The 17,207-nt window shown below is 43.1% G+C and overlaps 1 protein-coding gene across 6 annotated transcripts in view; it reads left to right on the top strand.

Moving 5' to 3' along the window:
- The window catches only part of FGF13 (fibroblast growth factor 13), a 984,800-nt gene that overhangs the window by 61,455 nt on the left and 906,138 nt on the right, over positions 1 to 17,207 (top strand). For 2 of the 6 annotated variants that reach the window (XM_085607978.1, XM_085607973.1), the window contains exon 3: positions 11,277 to 11,447. In XM_085607978.1, coding sequence (XP_085464104.1) covers positions 11,399 to 11,447 — 49 coding nt within the window. In that variant the 5' untranslated portion in view covers positions 11,277 to 11,398. Of the gene's footprint in view, positions 1 to 10,500; positions 11,142 to 11,276; positions 11,448 to 17,207 lie in introns of those variants that run through there. The other 4 variants (XM_085607974.1, XM_085607975.1, XM_085607977.1 and 1 more) reach the window with 4 other exon arrangements.

Genomic DNA, 17,207 nt, shown 5'->3' with positions numbered 1-17,207 from the left:
AATCCAATCCATGAAGCCCACCACACTCCAATCCACCCAATTCCAATACAATCTAATCCATCCCACTCCAATCCAATCCACCCCACTCCAATCCACCCCCTTCAGTCTAGTCCAATCCACCCCCTCCTCACCACTCTAATACACGACACTCCAAGCCACCCTACTGTAATCCAATACAGCCCATCCCAATCGAATCCATCCCACCCCAAACCAATCGAATCCACTCCAATACACCGCAATCCAATCCACCTCACCCCAATCCACCTCACCCCCATTTCAATTCAACCCACTCCAATCAAATTCACCCAACCCAGTCCACCCACTTCAAACCACCCCATTCCACTCAATCCAACCCACTCTACCCCAATCCAGTCCACCAATCCACCCCACTACCTCAATCCGCTCCAACTCACTCCATCCTATTCCACCCACTCCACTCTACACCACTCCATTCTATGCTACTCCACTCTACACCACTCCACGACACTGCACTCTATGACACAGAACTCTACGACACTCTCTGCCACTGAACCAATGGACTCCACTCACCTCTATTTAACTCTACAACATCCTACTCCCACACTCCACTCTAGGACACTACACACCACTAACTTTTAGCCATGCTGAGCAGGAGCCACACTGGTGTACAACATGGCAAAAACACACCAAAGCCAATAGTTCTTTTGTAGGAAAGACCTATTGGCTTTGCCAGTGCTTGCTTATGACTTGTGCCCTGATTTTATGCATCTTTCAATGGTTTGGGCATCCTAAGCTTTGATGTCTTCAGACATACAAATCCTCCTTCACAGATCTGCAGAACTATGTGATGTGTAATTTCTTCATTGGTTAATCAGTTGCCAGAGTCAATTTCATTCGCTGTAGTTTCTGCAGTCCAGTCCAGTCTTGCGCTCCCTCTTCTGGACAGAGGTACTCGTCTAGAGGTATGGTGTCGTTTTGGGGTTTGTTTGGATGGTTCAAACATTGTGGATGTTGGCAGCAGTGCTTTAAATGGGCCAGAACTCACTGGTACTGAGTACCGGCACTTCTTAAATTTACCAAGCTGAGTACCGGCACTTCTCCACTGTTAAGGAGAGTACCAGTACTCAGGGTCAGATTAATAAGGTGGGCACTGGACTGGTGCCTGAGGGCCAGCTGTGTGCCGTTTGTTTGGCAGCATGTTGGACATTGCCCTATCGGGCTGGCAAGCAGCCTGATGGGGCCTGAACCGCCTATTGGAGGCCTGCCGCAGAGGCAAGAGGGCCTCTTCTCCCTTCCTACCCAGATGGAGGCTCTCCATGTCTTCATCAGCTGCCAGGTATCGATGCTGGGTCCATGGAGGAACGCAGGCACAAAGGGCCATTTTGACCCCTTGGTCTCCCACTGGAGTATGACTGTCTTTCTCATGACTCACTTGTCCCTGCAATTCCACCCCGCCCGCCTGGACATTGAGTCCATGATGGGCGGGGACAAGGTGGTGAAGATGGCTTAAGCAACTTCCCTGGAGCCCAGGTGAGGTGGGGGAGGCCATCCGACCTTCCCATTGGAGGCCAGTATTGTTCTACCCCCTGACCTCTACCCTGCAGGACTCTGTACATACTCGAGACCCTGCATCGTTCACTGCCTACCAGTGCAAGCTCGCCAGCCGTGGGGCCTCCTGCTGAGGGGAGAGGAGGGGAAATGTGGGTGAGTGAAGGTGAAGAGTGAGGGGGAAGGAGCAGAGAGTTTAAAGTAAGAAAAGGTAGAGAGGCAGAAGGGGTAAGCGAAGACAGAGATGTGGAAGACATCCAGACGGTTAAGGAAAGAGGTAGAGAGGCACAGAGAGGGCAGATTAGAAATAGAAAGAGTGATAAGAGAGAGTGATAGGATACAACTGGGGTAACAAGAGTAGTAAGAAAAAAGAGAGGGACCCCTTAAAGCTCACAAGGGAAATAAGGTACTTGTAACCAGAAAAAGAAAGAATTCCCTTGCTCTTGTAGTTGTATCCTCTATACGTTCTGACTAATGATGAAACACACAATCATAAACTAAATTCAGTACGAAAAGTTTTTACTTCTATTTAGACAAATGTTTCTCAATAGTTGTCTTGTCAATAAAATTACATCTCTAACTCCAATCATTAAAACACAATTAATAGAAAACAATATACAATACACATCAATCAAATCTATTTACAATTCAACATAACCTCATAAAATCGCAATTATGACCAGCATAATGGAGACAGACAATATGTAAGACACGATCTTATTCTTTACAGGTGCACATCAAAATAGACTCGAAATCACAGCTTATTATACATTCATTAGATTTGTTACTGATTTATCTGTGTCGGTCATAGGATTGTGCTTTCAGAAAAGGCGTCGACGCGTTTCGATGGTTTTACATTATTCGTACCATCTTTATCAAGACACAGTTTTACTGTCTCCCAATGTCCTTAATTTTATTTCCTTGTTCCTAGATAGGACAAACATAAGTTCTGATTATTCAACTAAAAAGACATATACAGTTTTTTTAATAACAAACTATTTATATACTCCCTACTGGTCTGCCCCTCTAATTTCTGTTCTAGTCAGACCCTTCATTTATATATGTCTTTAATTTCATTTTAACCGGGATATGGGGCACTATCACAATCTCGTTGTACAATTTTATATACATATCACGCGAATGATACAGCCCTATCCATCAACATTTGCGTTCCAAATTTTACATAGAGTGATAACATTCCACTTCTTACTGTTTAAGAAGGAAAACTGTCTTTAAATTTCCTAAGCACATTCAGTTCAGCATTTTGTTATTCATCATAATAATGATTGCTGAGGGCGGGTTCTCTACTTTACTGCACCAGTCTATCTGATACGACCGCATTCCCTGTCAGGGCTGCATACTATGTTATATAATTTCGCCACCTTAAAACTGTCTACCTCTTTCACAATCACATTTCATATTTGCTCACCTTTGCTATCGGTGGACTCTGTGCGTACTTTTGTCACTCGTATTTTGTTACACTGGACGATTATAACACCCGAAATTTACCCTTCTTCTGTTTTTATTTTTCTTTGTAAAAGACTGGTCCGTCTCTTGATGAGCTAAACATGGGTGATAAATTTATGCGGTTTGATTATTCGCTTAATGATGCCTCTCTATGTATTTGTTCAACTTAATTTAAAGTCCCTCAAACCGGAACAACAAGTATTAAGCATTATCAATTTACCTTGGATAGACGATCAGAAAGGCTCCCCTCTATAGCTGTTGAGATGCCAACACGTGTTTATGCGAGGGCCCACTTCCACGAGGCTTTACGTCCTCCTTATTATACATGTGGGTCTAAACGTGGAAATTATATATATCGTTTAGAGTCTATTTCAGATGAAAACCTGAAGTTTCAAAGCTTATTATTTAATCTCTTGCTCCCTTACTAGGTATTTAGCCTTCTACGTCTGTTCTTACCTCTTGTAATCGAGCGAATCCGTCTCTGGAGGGAAAGGGTGTTTGAATCCGAGTGGTGTCATTTTTCCCTCTTCCTGACTTCCTATTTTAATCTATCTATCTCGCCCTTCCATTGGTTTAACTTCGTCACATGGTGCGAGTTGTCTTATGGTTATCTCTGTTCTCCTCTGTGATTCGTCCCTTGCATCACCTGAAAATAGAGAGAGTAGATTTGAAAGACACTGGAGTTCAGTAGTTACCAGAATCGTAATACAAGGATCGCCGACGGGACCCAGTACAAATATATATAATAACAACACGGGTGAATGAAAATGTCCCTCGTTGATGGTCTAAAATGTCCAATATGACGAATAAAACTTTTTGTGATATATATGACGATACAAATGATAAGGTTTTTAGAAAGGGAGATAATAATTAAAAAAAGAGGGGGTCAATGGGACGATACGAACGAATTGACCAATAGGAAATGAGATTAGCGATTGTGGCAAATGAATACATAGTAGGATTAGATGACAAACCAATCAGAGAACAGAAGCCTAAAAACACATCAGGTGATGCAAGGGACGAATCACAGAGGAGAACCATAAGACAACTCGCACCATAAATCTGCTGGTACGATTATGTCGAATAAGCTATTTAGATCAATCCACAATGCTTTGGACAAAATATCTTGCCTAGTCCATGGGACATGTACATATCCTCCTCCTGGAATTTCTCTCATAGGGCATTCTGTCACAACCTTCTCTTTCTCTCTAACAGGGAAAGCTGAAAAGGTTTTATCATCTCGTTTTTGATACTATCTACTTTTCCATTTGTCCACATCTCCCCCATTTTCTCAACAAAATAATTATTTCCTTAATCTGACTCATTCGTCCTGTGGTATTCATATTTTCAGTGTCCTTTTCAGTGAAATCCACCCGATATGGTTTCTGTAGGGCTTTCACCTTTTCGATATCCATACCCATCTTCTAATCTTTCATGGAGACTTTTTGCTCTCCACGTTATGCTTTTACACAGAAATAACAATTCCTCATCTTGGTAAGTTTTTAACTTTTCCGTAGGGATAGTTCCTACTGTTAATTCTTCCAGTACCATTCATAGTTTGGCCACATCTATTGACTGAGCTTCTTTGTCTTTCTTCTGCAAATTTCTCAACCATTCACTCAATTCCTCTGTAGATGGTCCTACTGACTTCTCTACATTTCCTTGTCCAAAATCCTTTTGTGTTTCTGATATTGATTCAACTATTGTCATAAGCCTTTCTGCACAGTTCTGACCTACAAACGGGTTATTTGAAACATTCGGTTCAAACATACTCATTGTCTGTCTCCATGGATTATCATTTTGACTCATTTTTGGTTGTTCAGCCTGTTTATTACTTTTGTAAGGGACCGTCAAACATTGTTCGCTATCTTTCTGTTTATCAAAAATAGGCATTACTGGACCTATCGTTACTGGAACTGTTACAGCTTCCAGATTTTTAGTCAATTCTCTTATTTTCTCTGTTAATTCTAGGGTTGTCTTTGCTAGTTCTGCAGAATTTTCATCATGTATTTTACCTCCGGACTTCTTCTCTACCTCTCTAATGGAATTGTTTCTTCCCAAATCTTGGAACTCTGGTTCCAATTTTATGATTCGTACTGTTTCTTTCATTGGGGCACTTGGGGTTAATATTTCTGGTTCTGGCCGATATGGGGGTGGATTTTTATAGAACATGTCATCAGGAACATCATCCTCTGATTCATTCACTCCATACCCTCTCAATTCCACATTATGTCTTTTTTCTACGCACTTTCTTCCTTCATTCTCTCCTGCAGCTCTTACGGGAAACAAACCCTCAGTCATACTCGCATTCCGCCACCTTCTCGTTCGATCATCATGAGTCTCATGTCCGTATGACCTACCAAACATGTACCTATACCCTCTGCCACTTCTCTGTCTTTCTCGGTCATGCCTCTCATCTTTCCATTCTGTCAATGCTTCAAATTGTGTCGGTCTAGGTCTTGGTTCTAAATTCATCATTTTCTCTCTTAAATTTCTCAAAACTGCCAAATTAAATGAACCATGTTCTGGAAAAGTTAACACTCCGTCCTTTTCAGTATACTTGACCCAATTGTCTAACCAAATACAGGTGTGATATCCATATTTCGCAATCATAAAGGATGCGGGAGTTTTCGGTGGAGGAAGTAACTGTCCTTCCCTAGTTACAATCGGTTTGTCCTTTTTAAACCACTTTTTAATTCTACCGAACCAGGACTTTTTCTCCTTTTCTGGTGGATCGTAATACATTTTCTTGTCTTCCGTGTATCGCTAGTCTCTCCTTACAACTGTACTGCTATTCTGTCCAATTGTAGCGTGACTCACACTAACGCGCCAATACGGAGCGTCTACGTCACCCTGTGCTTCTCCACTCCTAGCGCGGCGCACACTAACGCACCAATCCGGAGCGTTCTATGTTTCTGACTGACAGGCCAATCCCAGCGCGGTCGTTCTGACGTCAACAGCCGCTGCCGCAGCTCCTGCTCCTGTCTACCCCTTCTTCACAAAATCCACTCAGTAAGTTTTGTTTCAAATTTACAATTCTGTTAGTAACAACACAAAAACACCACCATTGTCTGCTTCGCTAACCAAGGAATAGCAATAGACCTTTCTCACGAGAATTCCGTCTTTCCCGAGAGCAGCGCTTACCTCTGGCCTACTACGGAATCGTTACTTCCTTTGATAAAGTAGCACATCCCTCTACCTTACCCTTCTAACAAGGATTAGCTAACCGTTTCTCCAGAATTAAGAGACATAGTTGGAGACCCAATGCTCCTGAGAAATAAAACTAGAGTTTCACAATTAACCCGAATGCCTTTGCATTCATGCACTTTCATACGAGAAAATGCACACAGAATCCTGTCTTTCCAGAGAACAGCGAACAGTCTGTCCTACTACAGAATTATGACATACGTTAACAAAGTAGCACTTCCCTCTACTTTATCCTTCTAGCAAGCTCAGAGAACACCTGTTACCTTTCCAGTGATAAGCGTTATCGGAATGCCATTTGGACTCCTGGTACCTAAGACCAAAATTTCACAAGCGACCTTCGCTATCATACACACTTCTCTCACACAGACAATGTCTCTAATGGCAACACACGGCGATGTCACCGAATCGAACCCAGACAATGCGTCGTGCAACTTCAATCGTTACACGTTTCTTCCTGTGTACTTACAGGGCAACAACAATTCCGTCTTTCCCGAGAGCAGCGCTTACCTCTGCTCTACTACGGAACCATTACAAACTTCCGACTTCCTACATCCCAGAAGCCGTGCAAACAACATAGAACTCTGCGCGACTCAACATAGAGTGTTAATATATAAACCAATATCAATAACCAATAATCAATAAGCAATTTACAAGCAATAATCACCAAACCAAAACAATAACAACCATCAATCTGCTACCAGAAAAACTGTTGCAGCGTGGAAAGTCAAATTCCCCCTTTCGTCACAGACCAAATACCGTAATAACACATTCACTCAAATATATTCATTGGTGGGGCCCATAACAAAAACACTCACGCTATCATTGATCTGTTTTTCCAGAGGGATAAGTTTTCCAAACGCTGACATGAAAGGAATATCTTTTCCTTAAAACCCTAATGCACATTGAATACTTTTATTAACTTCAATTCTCGTGATATTCCCCTTATTAGGTGATGAATCAGTTAGTTGTGTATATGATTTAGTGATACAATTCATTTATCTATACTCTTTTCTTATTCTAATTTCTTCAAATAATCGACACAACACGATTTTCAATTAATCAAACATAGTTTATCTAATTAAATTGCAAATTGTTAGGAAATCATCGTCCAAACCGCAGAACATCATATTTACCTAATCTGGCTATTGGTCGTTCTCTAAGTCAGTCAAGTCGTGGAAAAATCTTTAAATTCATCAAAGTCAGGCTGCAATTCAGTCTCTCAAAGAATCAGGATAACAGCTGTCCAGCAGTGTCACCGTCCTCTCCGTCAGCATAACGTCAGGAAATCGCAGCAAGACAAATCGAACGACAAGAGCTAAGAGTTTTTTTCCTCACTATTCTACCGTCTTTTTATAATGATTTTAATGTCAAAATGTATCAAGATTCAGTTTTAGACAGTCCTCGTTGGTGGATTTGGGGTCACTCGGTAAAGTTCTCACATGGTCCGCAAGATTAAGTCATCGCACTTGCTGGTTCCGGTTTAAAAGACAGTCTATTGTTGTGGTCCTGGCGAAGCTCCCAGGGTGTCCTTGGTGGGAACATCTTCTCCTGGGGTCAGGACGAGGCCATTGTTGCTGGCGGTGGCACATGCACACTTCACCCAAAACCTCGTGAGACAGCATCAGTCACGTTGTACGTCTCAGTCAGCCATCTTAATGAAGGCCCAAATGGTCAACTTAAGCAAAACAAACACAAAAACTGTAATTAAAACATAGAAATGGCTAATAAAATGTTAAACCCTCACTAATTCCCCTATGTGTAAGTAATTATCTAGCATAATAGCAACATTCAAAGCGTTTATACTCACCCAGTGATGCGCAACTTACAATTACATCACAAAAGCAACATATTTCATGCAATATTCTAATTTCTGCCATTAGTATGCGTACATAAATTAGTATACAATTAGTTTAGCCCTGCAAAATGCAAATCCCACGTGTAATTCTTTTGTTAATATAATTGGTGAGTTTTCACTTCAAACAAATTATTAATATTACTATTAGTTGATTATTCAGATTAATATAAACATGCAGAATGGGGGGGTATACAAAATGTTGTACTACCCGCTCCAGCAAGAGCACATTGATTATTTGCCTGAAAATGCTAAAAGTACTGTTGATGGCTTAACTCGTTCAGGGTTTTAGTTGTTAATCTGCACATATGGAAAGTTTGAGACCACTATTCAGGACAATGCAAGGACAACGTGAATACTCAACAGAAGTATTTTTGTATCATGTTTAACTCCGCCTCTAACCCCGCCCACTAGCCACGCCCCTAGCTCAATTTAATGAGTACCTGCACTTATATTTTCCCATTGGTTGGCAGTGATGTTTTTCTTTCTTCCTATCCTGAAACTGACCGTCGGCTGGTGTGTCTGTGTTCAGTGGTATGAATTGAGACAGTCATGTCAATACAATTCATGTCAATTAGTGTATTCTCAAAAATTAAGGGCTGGATCGAGGAAGGAGATAAGGTAGTAAACTCAGGGTAGTTTAAGTGTATTTTTCAATACTTGGATTCTTCCTTCTTGTACCGTGTGTATGTTACTGCAATACCACCGGAGGGCGCTCTTCTGCGATCCAGAGTGGAGGCTTGGAGAGTAGCAAGTCAGGGCGCTGGTGCAGCTGCCCTTTAAGGCCATGCAGGGGCAGGAGTAAAATATTGGAGTGTTTTGGAGTACAAATACTTTACAGAGAGAGCCTGCCTTGATGTGGCTGACCCTTTTATCCTCAATGAGAAAGCACTGGTACGGGGACGGGGAATTAGCATAATGAAAAATAAAAACTACTGTAAGGACCGAGATGCTTCACGGAAAGATTTCAGTTCGGCGTGTAGATGGTTGCAGATTAATTAACCTTATGTTCGTCTTGAGAGCATGCCGTGGTTGTTTCCAATTGAATTAAAACCCTCCACTGAATTGCAGTTTTGGCATTTATGTTGCATCTGCAATGTTTCTTTCCCTCTCTAATTTTATTAAACAAACTGAATTATATCGAGCAGGAAGCCTGTTTTGTTTGAGTAGGAAAAAGCCACGAGGATGGTTTGACGGCCTCACCTTTTCACCCTGCGGTGGACTTTGCAGCCGTTTGAAACTGACTCATTGAAAACATGCGGCCCCGCGTCAAATGAAAAGGTAAATGAGCCGATGATTGATGAATATTGCAATTTCAGATCATGCTTCCAATTCGGACAGTTTACAGACTGCACCCCCAGTGGCAGCTTCCCGGCTGCTTGTCTCATCTCACTATTAAATAACAGTGCCTCTCTTGATGTAGGGGGCGAAACGCCTTCATCGTTATCTTGGTCCGGGTTTATAGGAGTGTTTTGTCATACTGGCGTCATCTCTTCGCGACTGTATCACCCGGACACCAATCGTGAGTTAGCCAGGAGTGACGGGTGAAGTTGTTTACCTGAATAATACGGCCTCCCTGGTGGAATCCATAAAACGCAAACGCGGTGTGTTAACAGTGATGTCTTTGTATCACACAAAGGCGATGCTTTATTTAAATTGGGTTCAAATGCATTTCTTCTGCATACTCTCCACTCTCCTTCGGAATTGAAGTATGCCGAAAGACGAGGGCAGCCATGGTGTGTGAGGGTGACCACCTGACACCAGGTCATTGGGGACATTGTCTCCATTCCTGAAATGTCACCTACAAATCCCTGATTTCAGGTGTTTTAGCGTAATACGTTCAATGGAAACAAAACGAGACTGCGACACCAGGAGTGCATAAGGCGGCCACACAAGGGTGCAGGACGGGAACCAGTGTGCTCAATGGCCAGGGGGAGGGGGTGGTCATCCTAAGGTGAGGATCACGTGGAAGCGTAGTATCTGGGAGCTTCATTTCCACTCTATGATAGAACGGAAGACCTTCCCCGGAGCACTAACGCGGTTATGTGTCAAACACTCGATGCGGCAGGACACCCTTTTGTGCAGTGTGTGCACATCTCTGGCTACAGTCGGTTCAGAGGATCGCACAGTACATTTGAAATGGTGCAGTCGTATGTGAGTGAGGAAGTGGCTGTTTCATCGCGCATGCACGCGCGCACCACCCATATGCCCGTGTCTTGCCTATCCTGAGATTTACTCAATGGAGCATAGACGCCTCCACCTGCGTGGGACTCAAGGTGCCCATGTGTGCGCGTGTGCCATATGTGTGCTTCCGAGATGGATGTCTGATTGCTTTGGTGACTGGTCATGCGAGTACCCCACTGCTTTCCGTGTGCCTGTGTGTCATGTGATTGCTGTGTGGGCGCTTGGTGGGCTAACGCCTTTGTTCCCGGGTGTGCGTCTGTGTGGCTGGTCCAAGGGCTACGCGTGTGTTTGTGTCCGTCCCTGCGGCCGCCCATGCCCCGCGTGAGGCCGGCCTGGTCAGGGAGGAGGCGGGTCCCCCTCTATTTCGGGCGAGGGAGTCTCGAGGTTATTTGCAGCTCATTTCCAGACCCGTCTCTTCTGACGTCGCCACGCTCCCTTCGGACAGGCGTTAGTACAGCAGGCAGCCCCTATACCCAGCGTTCGGGGCTTGCTGCTTAGTGCATTCCGTGTGCTAGCCAGCACCTCTGCCTAAAGCCGCACTTATCTGTGGGGAGAAACACAGGTAAGAGGTGCAGCAGGTCGCACGGGGTCTACCTGCGCTGGCTGTCACCTGTTCTGCGCTAGTCCAGCTCTGAAGCTTGGGATTACACCTGAAGGGGTGATGCGGCGGTGTAACCTGCGTCCGTTTATCAGACGCACACTGAGCAGGCGATCATCCTTTTCGTAGAAGATTAATGCAACAGCCTTTTGTTTGGGAGTTAAAGGGAAAGGCGTCTGGGAATGAGAGGCTGGCGTAGCCTTCCCCCGTGTTGCTATTTATTTCCTAGTCTGTGCCTACTCCTTTAAGTGTTGATGAGGCTGTGACAGTTGTAAATGGAGTGCCATTGGTTGGAAGAGAGGAAAGGTAGGCATTGCCCCCACCTCTTTGGGATCCGATGAGATCTCAGCGCTAGGAAGCCAGCCGCCAGGCAGGGAGCGCGTACAACCTTCATCCTTCTCTGTGCTTCAGCCTTCATCCGTCTCTGTCCTCTCCCCGCAGGCAGCAGCCGTGGCACGCCGCTGAAGACCGCACACCTCCTGGACTGACCGACACATTCATACCAGCCTGATCCGAAAAGGCTTCACGCTCACCTGGGATTTTTTACAAGCAAACTGGGATCTATGAGTGGAAAGGTGGTGAAGCCCAAAGAAGAGAAAGATGCTTCCAAGGGTAAGCAACACACCTGAGTTCGATTACACCTGAGTGTGGGATACGTGCCTTTGTGAAAGCAGCCTTGTTGATGAGCCCATGTGTTGTTCTTTGATGGTGCATATCTGGTGCATTACGTCGTACTCCCTGCACCTGCTTCCTCGCAATCCGGGTTGCGTTGTGTGCAGCGCTAGATAGGGATCAAGGGTGGCGCGTTTTTTCATGTCGCTGGATCATGTGCACAGAATGCTACTGATACCTAATACATGTGTGTGGTCTCAAGGTTTCTGGGGGCTTACCTAAAAGTTAATTTCCCTCACGATGTGTATAAGTGTATTAATGTCTGGAAACACAGGAGCCTGACAGCCATTCACAGAAGCGAGAAGCATAACAAAGACCCGTGGCTTCTACGGCGCAGTATTCAAGGCATAGTCGAGGCCCCCTCCTTGCTACGTGCTGGTGACGCTCAGCAGCACTCCTGCTGTGACAGCGATAATGCGGACACCCCCTACTCCCCCATGCTACAATAAGGTGTCGTTCACCAAGGAGGGGTGGGTTGGGGGTGGGGAGGTGACCCCAGCACCGGTGGGAGGTGTTCCGGAGAGGCGCTGCCTTCCTTCCCCTGTCACGGGCGCAGCACAATCCGCCACTCTACTCCGATGCTGGATGTAAACTGGGTAACAATTACCATGGCGACAAGGGAGGGCAGGTGGAGAGCAAGGCTGGATGGAGTCCGCCTCCTAGGCAGTGCACATCAGAGCACCGGTCAGGGATGACCATCCGCAGAGGGTTATAACCCCACATTGACACTCAAGCACAGCCCCCGACTAGTACCGACACGCCCTCCCCTCCTGATTTACAGCGCCGTCTGCTGCCCCAGGCCAGGCTGCTGAAGTATGGGAATACCCGCTTTCCCATAACAATCCGAAGTAATTAAGCGCTGGCAATCAACACAAGTGCACCCCCACCCCCTCAGCGCGTGATGTTAGAACCTTTTCCTGTCATTGCTCCACTGACATTGGTGTTACCCTGCGAGTTTGAAGCGAACCTGTTTTCTGTATGTGTGTTTCTTTTGACCTCTGCCTTTTAGCTTCGGATCTGTTTGTGTGCTTAACATTGAGCCAGTTCCATATCCTGACAACATGATTGACTCTTGTGCTTGATATCTCCCTTCTTTGTCATGGTTCATCGAGCGGCTGTTTACCTCCTCTGCTTTTGTGTCCACTGCAGTGCACCGCCAGTCGAGCCAAAGGCGTTTATGAAAGTTTTTGGGGTTCCCCAGATTAGGGGTTGTTTAAAAATAGATATATAACCATCACGGGTAGTTAGTGAGCGCTCTATAAATGTAATCTAAACCGAAATGGAAGCGGGTTGTGCTGTCTGGGTTGTAATTGTAAACAGTTGTGCGGACCGACGTGGTTGCTTGTTACCAGGAACAAAACACAGCTCTAGAGAAGATACACTACGCTATGTGTCAGGAAAGTAACTTCTTGAATGTTCTGTACTCAGTAGAAACTACTTTCTACCCGCTTTCCATCTTGCTGAGCTAGGCACTGGTTGCTAAATCGTGTCATTCTCTCCTCAGAGTAGACAGGTTTACACTGACGTCATTGACGGAAGCACACGAGTAACAGTAAAGAATTGGCAACAGTGGAATAAAATAAACTAAATGCATTTAATTTGGCGCGAGACTATCTAAGCATATCGAACCGCACACGGAAGGCGTTAGCTGTCTTATCTATTTTGATTTCTGCAACATTAGTAGAACCATCAGATCTGTTAAGATCTGGGGATGCCTTGTCAACAACCACTTTATTGTTTTGTCAGTGCAGTTTGTAAGTCCAACCATCCCCATACACGAATTGTCTTAAACTTGCAACACAAAACGTGTGTAGACACTGTGTTTTGTTTGTTGTATGAGTAGAGTACATGGCATCCCATTCCGCAGTATGTCACATGGCGCGAGTCAGGAGTCACGCTGCAGGTTGGAGTAAAAATAACACACGCACAATCTAACTAGGGCTTATGACCACTACTTCTAAAATATGGGCGCCGTGTTTAATGTACAACCCGTTGAAATATTTCATATTCCACCGTAGACAATGACACATCATGCGCTAGTGCTATGAAGTGGTTCCTGTCGCAAGCCAGTGCTTTACAAAACAGTTAAACAAAATACATGTGTGTTAATTAGACCTTCTGGGGATTACCTGTAGATACCTTTACTCTGTTGGGCCCCCTTTCAGAGCACATTCCATGTATCCCCCTTGACACTTCCGCTTACCTTCGGCACATGCGCTAATGCTGGTTCCAAAAGGTTATGTGAACTGCTGTCTATGTTTAGCAGCGCACTCAGCATGAATGGCTTAAATGCTCAGAGGATATATTTGACACAACATAAACATGCGAAACAAAAACATGCAGCAGCGCAATGCAGAAAAGAAGGCTTTGCAGTGGCGTATGAAATATATACATTTTATTTGACCTTAATTACATCGTGTCACCTGAAATACAAACTATTGCAATTTATATATTGAATAGCTGGACAAGGCATATGATTTCACTTTTTGAAGCTGTACTGTTTTTAGAGCTAATGTATAGGAAATCTAGAATGAGCCACTCAGCAGCTTATCGAAGCTGATAGGTTTTGAATCCGACCAGTGGAAACTAGAGGTTTTCCCACTGAAAAGGGGCAGTTCTGGCATGGCACGTTGTATTGGTATCTTGAGACATTTACTTTTCTATGCTAAACAGGTTTCTTTTTTGTGTTGCTACCTGAAATCGTATCACAGGCAAAGTTGCAACTTCTCTAATTTATTCTTGTCACTTGTACTTGTTTAAAATAATAGCATTGTATGAATTCTAACAAATTAAAATGTGCACAATTAACAATATGCACTTCTTAGGCATTGAAACTAAATATCTTCATAATCGTGTGCACCTTTAGTAATACACTTATAGACCCTGAAAGTTTTTTCCATGCAAATGTGAGATGTACACATAACAGCACATTCGCGGGTGTCTTAATGGTTCTGCACAAACAACGCATCTAAGTAAAGCATGCATGTGTAGTGTATACAAAATATGAGTAAGTCCGACTTTTGTATTTTTCTTTCCAAAGTAAGCCTTCAGAAATGGAGCTATGGAGTAGGCCCATGAGTACTATCACATTTTTTGAACAGTTTCATCTTTGTCAATCCCGTACATTTCAGATCTCAGGTGACAGGTCCAACTACATGTCCCACTTAGGAAAAACCAAGGTATTTGAAAAACGTAACCGTTTTAACTGTAGAAGCATCATACCTCTACCTGATTGCTTTATGTCATTGACATCCTGACAAAACCATAGCATTGGTTACAGTGTTAAGATCGATAAGAGGGTTGCCCCGTGTACAATTATGCAATGAATAAAACCAATTTTGAATGCATTCAATAGTCATCTAAACTAAAACCACATCATCAGCAAACATTAATGGACAGAAATCAAATGTATATCTTGCAAACTCGGGGAGCGAGAGGTTGGGATGGCCTATACTGTACTCTCCTATCAACCTATCATTGATGAAAAGTACTAAGGAGCAAACCGGTTGAATGCTAGGTATTTTCTACCTCACCCTAGTCTGTTATGATAATATTAATGTCTTGATAAGAAATCCTGGATGAGATTGCCTTTAAAAGGATGCTGCCTCCTAACTCTCACCTGGTAGCAAAGTGAGTTATCAGTCGCTCCCCTCTAACAACAGTTGTGAATTTTATGCACGTTTTTTTTTATTGAGATTCCTGTAAGTGATGTGCTATAAAGAGGGTGTAAATTCCTCTTGGGATCTTGACTCTGTTAAAATTGTGTGTACGTAGGCTAAAAAACAGACGCCTATCCACCACAAGATTAACAAGCATTGGGAAAGCCAATAGGTCTCGCCCTTGTGTGAGGTTTTAATTTGTTTTCTCTGTTCTACAGTAGTTCTGTGGACATTACATATATATTGTTTGTGTTTCTGGTAATCCAATATTTTCGAATGTGTTGCTGATGATTTTATGTAGGTTTGTTTTGTTGTGCTTTATAGTTAATTTGTTACTAACTTTTGCATGCTATTAAAATAGTTTCTTTCTTTAATGATTAAATGTTTGACATCGGAAACAGATTGCATTTACTATAGTAATAACTATCTTAGTTGCTTTTGTCCTTTTCCTCTTTATGCTTAATAAAATCTAAATCACTGGCCCATGAAAGAAAGGAGGCAGCTAACCAGACACAACATTTGAATACAGAGTCTCATCACAGCAGGATGTCTCCATCCTGTGGCACCCACCAAACATGTACAAAGAGGTGTGATAGCTTTATAGTAAAGTGTGCCTAAGATAGACAAAAGGCTCGTTGAAGAAGTCCCTAAACCACCTTGACTTTTGTAACCTTTTGTTGTTTAATTATTTCCACTTTATATATTTTTTATTTTATTATATGCTTGTATAATAAATTAGGAACATTTTTACTATAATATTGTTTGCTTATACAGTTTTATTATATACTTTACTTTTTTCACTCTTTCTTCCCCCTTTCCTTTCCTTCCTTTCTTTCCAATAAGTTGTATTCCTCTCTTTTTCTAGTTTTATGATATTAATCTTGTATTATCTGTATTATGTTTATATTTCCTTCCATTCATCAAATTAAATTCATTTAAAACTTAAAAAGATAGACAAAAGGCTGGCTGCCATATAACCCTTGACTGCAACCTTCATCCCTGTGCCCGAATTTCAATTCTGAAAGGGTGGTGTTTTAGAAAGTGTAATGTGTGCCTTTTTGGCTCCTTCAATGTATTCGTAAAGGAAGAGCCTTAAGTGACAATGTATTGCATTTAAAGGGCCAGCAATTTTAAACCAGACTTAAAAACAAAGGCTAGTAGGGTTGGGGATGAAGCCACTTGTATGGTGGTGTATCTTAAAAGAAATCATTGCCTTTGACCGGTCTGTAGGCCTGTGGATGAAGCAAGCACTTAGAAAGCAGTGACATATATAAGAAACTACTGCTTCTGAATGGCTTTTGGGGCTGGTGAAATGAGAAATGCAGTGTCTAGCAAGGGGTGGTAAAGCGAATCAACGTCAGTGAATTGTAATCAGATTACTGCTTCTGGCAGTCACATATTAAGAATATGCTGCTTCTGGACGGCCAGTAGGGTTGGGAATGTGAGACATGCCACGCCTCGCAGGGGTCAATAAAGTGTTTGAAATGCATTCAATTGTAAGCGGAATGGTGTTTCTGATCGCCTGATAAGGCAGGGCAGACTATACACAAAACAAACACGCACATACATTTTAGAAAGCCGATGTAAACACAATGCTTACAACATTGACTGTTAACCCAGGCAATGTTAGCCAAGCAATTTTTTTTTTTAAACTAAAAGCTTCAAAAGTTTCCCAGACAACTATCAAACCCCAAAAATGCAAATTTTAGCAACAAGGTGCCATAATAAGAAAAGGGAACATGCTGGTGCATATTAAATCCCAGGTGATGGATGGTTCGTTTTGAAAGGGTTGGTTAATCCTCACAAACCATACAGTGAGAAGTTTGTGGCAAGTGTTTGTTTTAAAATTAAATCAATTTTATTAGCAGAGCACACGGTATGACAATACAATGCATCGTTGCCTACAACCCAAAGGGCCGGCAGCGTAGAGAACTTGAAGGCAGAGAAATGCCAAAGGATTACAAATTATCTGCATGGGTTGATTACACAGCATGCCGCCTACAACCCATCATGGGCCGGCCTCGTCTAAAAATGGAAAAAC

This window comes from Triturus cristatus, chromosome 5_2 (genome assembly GCF_964204655.1).
Source record: "Triturus cristatus chromosome 5_2, aTriCri1.1, whole genome shotgun sequence".
NCBI classification, from domain to species: Eukaryota; Metazoa; Chordata; class Amphibia; order Caudata; family Salamandridae; genus Triturus; species Triturus cristatus.
This window is presented reverse-complemented; position numbering and strand designations above follow the sequence as displayed.